General features: G+C 43.0%; 1 protein-coding gene across 1 annotated transcript; it reads right to left on the bottom strand.

Annotated features, from left to right (window-relative positions):
- On the bottom strand, positions 1-7,649 carry tmem91 (transmembrane protein 91). The gene is made up of 3 exons (XM_048618126.1): positions 7,212-7,649; positions 2,119-2,268; positions 1-159 (listed from the first exon to the last, which is right to left on the bottom strand). Exons 1-3 carry the CDS (start codon positions 7,647-7,649, stop codon positions 1-3), a joined length of 747 nt encoding a protein of 248 aa, XP_048474083.1.
- Positions 7,650-9,924: the final 2,275 nt, after the last annotated feature.

Below are 9,924 nucleotides of genomic sequence, written 5' to 3'. Positions count from 1 at the left end.
CTACGAGTGGCCGTTCTTTGCCATGTATATCACCAGAGCCACCATGCCTCCGATGTAGGTGCAGACCCCAAGAGCAATAGAACAGATGGCTGTGCACAGAGCTTTCCTGGAGGCTGAGCTGGCCTGCCGATAGTCCCCTTTGGCTGTGGCTTTGCTGGTCTGCAGGGCACAAGATCAAACAGATAATTGTTGCATTGCAGGAACAAAAACCGAGAGGCAGTGAAAGTTATTTCCATTTCGTGAGGAATGAGGATATTGGAAGCTGCTTGTTCAACAACAGCCTATGTTTACGTATACCTTCAATGTTAAAACATCCCAAGGTGCCTCACAGGAAACAAACTTGACAGTGAGCCACATAGGGGGAGCTATTAAGACACTCAATTCTTTTTAGGAAGTATCTTAAAGGAGGTTGTAAATGGGAAAGTTGAAGGAGGAAATTCAAGAGACACAGGTGTGGTAGTTAAAATTGGGCATGTTCAAAAGGCCACAGTTGGAGAATTTCATTCTATTTAAAAGAGCTGAATGGCTGATGAAGTTTAATTACTGTGATGCCACACTGTCAACAACAATAAGCAGAGATGTTTCTGGTAAGATGCCCTTTCACCTTCAATGAAGCAGGTAGCTGGAAATTCAGGAGCTAGAGCAGGCCATTCAGGCCCTAGACACTGCCCATTTATTGAAACAGACTTCCTTTGTACCTCAACTCCATTTACTTGTCTTTGCTCCATATCTGTTTACAGAATTGTTACAGTGCAGAAGAAGGCCATTTGGCCCATTCTGTCTGCACCAGCAATATTTGTTATTGATTAATAAAAATCTTATCAATCTCTCTGGAAATCTCCAATTGACATCCAGAACCTACAGACATTTGAAGGAGGAGCTCCCAGACTTCTGCTGCATTGAGTGTGTAAGCATGCTGCCTGGTTTCAGGCTTTGACTGTTCACTTCTCATTTCAAGTTTGTGTGCCTTCATCCTGGAACTCCCCCAGCAGAGGAGGTAGTTTCTCTGTATCAAGACCTTTAATCAGGTTCTTCAGTATTCTGCCTCAGGGCAGGTCCAACTTACAGCACAGCAATCTCTGTCAAGTTAGCGCAAAAGGGCAGGTCCCAAATCCACTGAACCCAAAATGGGTTTGAATTGAACCATGAATTGGCACCAATCTGATGCGGGCCAGATATCCAACCAATGAAGCCAACCAGTGCTCTATACCACAACTCCATCTGCCAAATCCAAGGAGTCCAAGTCACTATGGTATCATACATTCTTACATGCATGTTGTAGCTAGGACCTATGAATAGTGACAGCAGTAGATGCTCCAATTTCTTTCGTTCTTGGCAGATCAGGAATTTCTCCACCCTTACCATCTGCAATTGATGTGTGGGAAAAGATGAGGAATTTCCTCTCTGAGGGTAGTGAATCTGTGGCATTCTTTACCGCAGAGGGCTGTCGAGGCTGGGTCATTAAGTATAGGCAAGGCTCTGATAAACAGATTACTGACCAGTAACTGAATCAAAGATTAAGGTCATGAAGTGGAATTGAGGATGATAAGATTGGACATGAACCTATTGAATGGTGGAGCAGTCCCAAATGGGCTGAATGCTCCCACATCTTATGGTCAGATTTACAAATCAGCATTCAACCTCAAACACAAACAAAAACAGAAATTGCTGGAAAAGCTGAGCAGGTCTGGTAGCATCTGTGGAGAGAAATCAGAGTTAATGTCTCAGGTCCAGTGACTCTTCTTCAGAACTGATGTTCTGTGAGTTCTGAGGAAGGGTCACTGGACCGGAAACATTAACACTGATTTCTCAGCATAGATGCTGCCAGGCCTATTGAACTTTTCCTGTAGTTTCTGATTTCCAGCATCCGCAGCTCCTTTGGTTGTTATTTAATTTTCAACTTTGTTGTCAAATCCCGGAGTGGAACTGAACTTGGGCCTTCTGGCTCAGAGGTAGAGATGCTACGTACTGTGCTAGACAAAACCTCCTCAGTTATATTAAACAGCTCAATTAGCTCGCCTCTCAATCTTCTAAACTCCAGATTACAAAAGGCTGATGTGATCTTACAAATGAAATCTGGAATACTTCAGCGAGAATATGAAGAAAACAGCATCTTACCTTCTGTGATAAGTAAAATGCAGCAATTCCCATTGGCCAGAAACAACAGAGCATTGAAAAGATGGCAAGTCCCAGATAATCCTGGGGAATGTTGAATGAGAGTGTGCTGTCACTGTCACTATCACTGTCCCCGTCATTGTAGTAATTACTCTGTGACAACATCAATATCATAGAATCAGAATCACAATCCCTACAGTGCAAAAGTAGGCCATTCGGCCCATCGAGTCTACACCGACCCCCACAAAGAGCATCCCACCCAGACCCACTCACTTTCATTATCCCTGTAACCCATCATTTCCCACAGCCAATCCACCTAACCTGCACATCTTTGGACTGTGGGAGGAAACTCTTGCAGACACAGGGAGAACATGCAAACTCCACACAGTCACCTGAGGGTGGAATCAAACCCAGGTCCCTGGCGTTGTGAGGCAGCAGTGCTAACCACTGGGCCCCATGCGCTTCTGACCATCATGACCACAAATACTGTCAGGGTGAAATATGACATTATGGAGGAGTGGTTTTCACCTATGGGTCCACGTTCAAATTCACCACAAACTCCAACAGTGACATGCATTTATATAGTGCTTTAACTTAGAAAAATGTCCATGGGTGACTTGCTGGATGTCAAGTCATATTGAGAATAGTAACGAAAAGATTGGCTGTTGGAACAGCCATTTAAGATTGAGATGGGAAGGATTGTGGTCACTCAAAGGATTATGAATCTTTGGAATTCTGTAGTCCTGAGGGCTATGGATTCTCTATTGTTGAACATACTTAAGGCTAGGATTGACAGGGTTTTTGGTCTCTCAGGGAATCAAGGGTCACAGGGAGTGGGTGGGAAAGTGAGGCTGAAGCCCAAGATTGATTATGATTGCATCGAATGGTTGAATAGGCCTGAGGGGCCGAATGGTCCATCCCTGCTCCTCTTTAAGAGGGCATTGAATGATTATTTAGATAGAAATAATGTGCAAAGTTGCTGGGAAAAGGCAGGAAATTGGCAGTAGGTAACAATGCTCACTTGGAGAGCCGGTTCAGACATGATGGGCCAAATGGCCTCCTTCTATGCTGTAATACTTCTGTGATTCTGTTTTCTGTGTTCTTGTGATTGAGCTCATGTAAAATATCCAAACACATAAATTAGGACTAGTTGGAATTTTAAGAGAAAAGATATATTTTAAGAAGGTTTATTGCAAGAAATTAAGGCATTTACGTAACAACACAGTACCACCTCAGGACACTCCAAAGCAGTATGTAGCCAATTAATTACTAACCAAATAAGATACTTGTGTAGGCCAGGAGAACAAGCAATGGTACATTGCAAGATCCCACAAGTAGCAAATAGAACCATGCAGTCATTACAACAAAGGAGAGCATTCGGCTCATTGAATCCGTGCTTGCTCTCCGTGGAGCAAAGCAATCCCAGTTCCAATCCCATTCCCAAACCATTGATCACCTCCACTTCCATCACGTTCATAGGTAGCTGGTTCCACAGTCACAGAGTCATAGAGTAACACAGCATGGAAACAGTTCCTTCAGTCCAACTCGTCCATGGCAGCCAAGTTTCCCAAACTAAATTTGTCCCATTTGCCTGCGTTTGGCCCATATCCCTCTAAACCTTTCCTATTCATGTACCCATCCAAATGTCTTTTAAATGTTGTCACTGTACCTGCATCTACCACTTCCTCTGGCTGCTCATTCCACATATGAACCATACTCTGTGTGAAAAAGTTATCCCTCAGGTCCCTGTTAAGTCTTTCTCCTCTCTCCTGAAAAATGTGCCCTACAGTTTTGAACTCACCCACCCTAGGGAAAAGACCTTTGCTGTTCACCTTATCTATGCCCCTCATGATTTTATAAATCTCTATGAGGTCACCCTTCAACCTCTTACGCTCCATTGAAAACAATCCTAGCCTATCTATCTAGCCTCTCACTTTAACTCAAACCCTCCAGTCCTAGTAACATCCTGGTAAATCTTTTCTGAACCCCGTCCAATTTAATAATATCCTTTTCATAGCTGGGCAACCAGAACTGCACACAGTACTCCAAAAGTGGCCTCACCAATGTGCTGTACAACCTCAACATATTGTCCCAACTCTTTACTCAATGGTCTAAGCAATGAAGGCAAGCGTGCTAAACACACTCTTCACCACCCTGTCTACCTGTGTTGCAACTTTCAAAGAACCAAGTATCTGAACCTCTAGGTCTCCCTGGTTCTATATCAGGTTTTAAACTTAAAAGGATCCATCAACCAAGTTTCTTATTAAAGAATTATGGGTTTATTGCTTAATCAAAAATTATCCAATAAAGATGCAGCAATTGATGAACTTACACAATCAATAATATTTAAAAATTTACACTTACAAACACCCCCAACTGATATTTGCAAATAAACACAAACATGTTTTAGAAAGAGAGGAAAAGAAAGATATCTTTGTACAGACTGGCTTTCTGAGCCATTACCACTCACTATGTAGGAGAGTTCTTCCTCAAACTCTCACTGCATCTCTTGCCCAGAACTTTAAATCAGTGTTCCTCAGTCTGTACCATCAGCTGAAAGGAACAGCTATTCTTTATCAGCCTTAGCTAAATCTGTCCTGATCTTGTGCTGTCAATTTAAGTCAAGGAAAAGTAAAAAGTACTTAAAGAAAGGCTTGCATTTAAATAGCACCTCTCCTGAATGCAGGACACTCTGCTTGACAGCCAATGAGACACTTTTTAAGTGCGGTCACTATTGCAGGAAACACGAGAACCAATTTGCACATAGCAGGCTCCCACAAAGAGAAATGTGATAATGACTAGATCACAAGGTGCAGGGCTGGATGAACACAGCAGGGCAAGCAGCATCATATGTCTCGGATTCTCCAGCATCTGCAGTTCCTATTATCTCTAGTGACTAGATCATCTGTTTTAACAATGTTGGTTGAAGCATTAAGGACATGAGGTCTCTCCCAATACTCTGCTGCCTGTTTAAATTCATCCCTGTCCCAAACACTAAACGCACCACAGGCAAAGATGCAAGGTTCTGCCTCTATCTCTCTGACTCTTTCTCATTCCTGCTGTTTCTGTCCGTCTATCTCTTTCTGTTTCTTTCATTCTATCTTTCTGTATCCCTCTGTCTCTCTCTGTTTGTCTTTCTCTCCATTTATCTCTCTTCTAACTAACCATCTCTCCCTTTCTTTCTCTTACCTCTCTCACTGTCGAATGAGGAAGGGATCTTATAGAAATCTATAAAATTCCAACAGGACTTGACAGAGTAGACACAAGAAGGATGTTTCAGATTCCAGGGAGTCGAGAACCAGGGGTCACAGTCTAAGGATAAGGGGTAGGCCATTTAACACTGAGTCATAGAGTCGTACAGCATGGAAACAGACCCTTCGGTCTAATCAGTCCATGCCAATCATGTTCCCAAAATAAACTAGTCCGACCTGCCTGCGCTTGGCCCATATCCCTCCAAACCTTTTTGCTATTTATGAACTTATCCAAATATCTTTTAAACATTGTAATTGTATCTGCATCCACCACTTTCTCTGGCAGTCCATTCCACACATCAACCACTCTGTAAAAATGTTGTCCCTCATGTCCTTTTTACTACTTTCCCCTCTCATGTTAAAAATATACCCTCTAGTCTTGAAATCCCACAGCCAAGGGAAAAGACCCTTGTCATTCACCTTATCTATGCCTCTCATGATTTTATAAACTTCAATAAGGTCACCCCTCAATCTCCGACACTCCAGTGAAAAACTGCCCAGCCTTTCCAATCTATTTTTACATCTCAAACCGTCCATTCCAAGTCACATCCTGGTAAATCTTTTCTGAACCATCTCCAGTTTAGAGAAATTTCTTCACTCAGAGAGTGGTGAGCCCGTGGCATTCTCTACCACAGAAAGCAGTTCAGGCCAAACATTGAATATTTTCAAGAAGGAGATAGATATAGTTCTTAGGGCAGAAAGTGGGAACAGGGAGCTGAGTTGGATGATCAGCCATGATCATATTGAAACATTGAAAATCGGAACAGGGCAGGAGCAGGGCATTCGGCCCTTCAAGCCTGTGCCACCATTCAGTATGATTCTGACTGATATTGAATGCTGGTGCAGGCTCAAAGGGCCGAATGGCCTACTCCTGGCTCTTATTTTCTATGTTTCTTCCTCTTCATCTAATCTCTCTTTCTCCCTCTTTTGCTCTGTCTGTTTTCATTCCTTTCCCTCTTTCTTTTTCTCAATCTACCTGAGCTATTATAAACTATTTACAGATTTCATTGGGTTTTTGCTGCTGTAAATTTCTCTCTAATGTTACTGTATTCCCAAGGGAACTAATTAAAATAAATCCCAGTTGTTTCAATCATGTGAATTATTGCTTTATTTCACAGAAGTGAATAATTAGGGAATTATTGCAAAAATCAACAGCGTTGAAGATAAATTAATAAAAGTGAGTTTAACGCTGAGTGAGAGAAGCATAATTCTCTAGTCACACTCCGAAAATATTTTAAATTTCCCAGGCACTGAGAGTTACTTTCAAAGAAAGCCTAACATTAGAACAAACATCTTGTCAGAGATAACAAGGTGTAGAGCTGGATGAACACAGCAGGCCAAGCAGCATCAGAGGAGTAGGAAGGCTGACATTTTGGGCATAGACCCTTCTTTTCAGTCAGGAGGGCTGTAGTTGCTCAGTCATTGAATACGTTTCCACTAGTAGGAGAGACTAGGGCCTGAGGGTGCAGCCTTATGGTGAAGGGACGACCCTTTAGGATTGAGACAAGGAAGAATTTCTTCAGTCAGAGGGTGGTGAATCTGTGGAACTCATTGCCATAGAGGGCTGTGGAGGCCAAGTCATTGAGCGTATTTAAGACAGAGATAGATATAAGGGGATCAAAGTTACAGGGAGAAGGCAGAAGAATGGAGTTGAGAAACAAAGCAGCCATAATTGAACAGTGGAAAAGACTCAATGGACCAAATGGTCGAATTCTGCTCCTATATCTTATGGTCTTATGTTCAAGCCAGAGATTGATAGATTTCTAAATACAATATTAAAGATATCAAGGGATACAGGAATATCGTGGAAAACATTTCCCACATTCCCAACAAGGAATCATTTACCTGGGTTTCCGGAAATGAAAGGTCCTCCACATCAATTGAAACGGTCGGAACTTTTGCCTGGCCATCCAATTCCAGAACCTTGGGCTCCATGGAATTTCTGATCTCCTGATCCCCGGGCCTGTTCTCAATGAATGTGGTCTCAGTGCAGTGTTTGAGGCTTGCCCAGATCCTTGGATCTACATGAGGCATTAGGCTTGGACAGTAGAGAGACTCCACGGTGTTCTGCAGTGAGCATGTGTCCAGGAGCTGTGGCACCGACTGGGAGTCCGTGCTGATGGGAGAGTTGCCTGGACCCCGCTGGCTGCAGATCGGCGAGAGGTCATGGGGAGATATAGGCCCCTCCTGGGCTGAGGTTCCACCAATCAGTACATGACTAAACGGTTTGCTATTCATCTGGTTTCCTAACAGAGGTCTCTGTAGCTCACACAAATCTTCCATTCTGTAAGAGTGTCTTCCTCCCAATGTCAATAGATGCTTTGCATTGTGTCTGTTAAACAAAATAAGTTATTTTTTTCTTTTAGAAATTTAACAGTTGAAATCTTCAAGTTTTCTTAAAGAATATAGTGCCATTATGGTTCTTGTAACATGACGTAACATTTCCCTGCATTTGGGCCACAAGGTCTGGATTCAAGTTTCACTTGTGCTGAGGGAATCTCATAACATATCTGAACGTGTTAAGCAAAAGGGATGTACCTTCAGAGTTTTCAGAGCTCCTGTTACATTGTGGTAGTGACCCTACCTCTGAGCCCAATGCCTGGGTTTAAATCCCACCTGCTCTAGAGGTGAGTATGAACTGGTTGATGAGAAAATATCATTGGTGCTGCTAGCCTGCTTAACAATCAATTCTTTGATTTTTGCAAGTGGGTCCATTGATTAAATGTAAGAAATGGTTTCAGAAAAGATTACAAGGATATTACCGGGATAGGGTTTGAGCTATAGGAAGAGGCTGAGTCGGCTGGGGCTATTTTCCCTGAAACGCTGTAGGCTGAAGTGTGAGCTTATCAAGGTTTATAAAATCACAAGGGGCATGAATAAGGTGAATAGCCAAAGTCTTTTTCCCTGGAGAGAGGAGTCCAAAACTAGATGGCACAGATTTAAGGTGAGAGGGGAAAGATTTAAAAGGGACCTAAGGGGCAATGTTTTCATGCAGAGGGTCGTTGGCGTACGGAACGAGCTGCTAGAGGAAGTGGTAGAGGCTGGTACGGTTCCAACATTTAAAACATTTGGATGGGTACATGAACAGGAAGGGTTTTGAAGGATATGGGCCAGTTGCTGGCAAATGGGACTAGATTAGGATATCTGATTGGCGTGGACAAGTTGGACCAAAGTGTCGGTTTCTGTGCTGTGTGATTCTATTACTCTATAAATGCAACAGCCAATTTGCACTCAGCAAGCTCCCAAAAACAGCAATCTACTAATGGCCAGATAATCTGTTCTGGTGATAATAACTCAAAGTACTGGAGAAACTCACCAGATCTGATAACATTTGTGGAGAGTGAGACAGAGTTAATGCTTCAAAGTCCAAAGTGATTCTAATGGGGATATTCTTTATATTGCAGTGCTCCATAGTGGGCACTGCCCGGACTGTGGGCAAGCCCATGAAAGAGGAATCCCATGGAAGCCTACACCCAGGCTTAGGGCAATGGGTAATAAAAACCGAAAGAACTGCGGATGCTGTAAATCAGGAACACAAACAGAAGTTACTGGAAAAGCTCAGCAGATCCAGCAGCATCTGTGAAGAAAAAATCAGAGTTAACGTTTTGGGTCCAATTCTGAGGAAGGGTCACTGGACCTGAAACGTTAACTCTGATTTTTTCTTCACAGATGCTGCCAGATCTGCTGAGCTTTTCCAGCAACTTCTGTTTGTGTTAGGGCAATGGGTGGTGGTTTGGGACCTTAGAGAAGGTTTGGGAGAGTGGGGTTGAGATTTAAAGGACATGTGGTTAAGGAGGAAAAGACAACCATCTCCTCAGGGATGGGCTACCTTCCTTCTTTCTGATTTCCACTCAACTCTTTTCACCCTGTAAGGTTTTTGAGAAGATTTATAGCTCGGGTTGTGGATGAAGTTGTAGACCTGCTCTCCAAGCTGGTGTGTTTGGTTGCAGATGTTTCCTCACCCTGCTAGGTAACATCGTCAGTGCACCTCCAGTGAAGTGTCGGTGTTCTGTCCCACTTGTTATTAATAATATGCCTCGGTTTGTTGGGGTGGTTGGTATCACTTCTGGTTCTGTTTCTCAGTGTTATGTATATTGGGTCCAGTTCAATGTATTTGTTGATGGAGTTCCAGATGGAATGCCAGGCCTCCAGGAATTCCCTGGCGTGTCTCTGTTTGGTTTGTGCTATTATGGATGTGCTGTTCCAGTCAAATTCGTGTCCTTCTTTGTCTGTGTGTATTGAGACCAGTGAGAATTGGTTGTGTCTCTTGGTGGCTAGTTGGTGTTTGTGTATCCTTATTGTCAGTTTTCGTCCAGTTTGGTCTATGTAATGTTTCTCACAGTCCTTGCAAAGTATTTTGTATATTACGTTAGTTTTATTGGTTGTGGGTATGGGATCCTTTACGTTCATCAGTAGCTGTCGCAGTGTGGTTGTTGGTTAGTGGACTACCCTGATACTTAGGGATCTGAGTAGTCTTTTGGTCATCTCTAATATGTCTCTGATGTACAGTAGGGTGATTCGTGTGTCTGGCCGTGTTGTGTCTTCTTGTTGTGGTCTG

This window comes from Rhincodon typus, chromosome 39 (genome assembly GCF_021869965.1).
Source record: "Rhincodon typus isolate 14 chromosome 39, sRhiTyp1.1, whole genome shotgun sequence".
Taxonomy (NCBI): Eukaryota; Metazoa; Chordata; class Chondrichthyes; order Orectolobiformes; family Rhincodontidae; genus Rhincodon; species Rhincodon typus.
The sequence above is the reverse complement of the archived record's forward strand: the minus strand, read 5'-3'. Positions and strand labels throughout refer to the sequence as shown.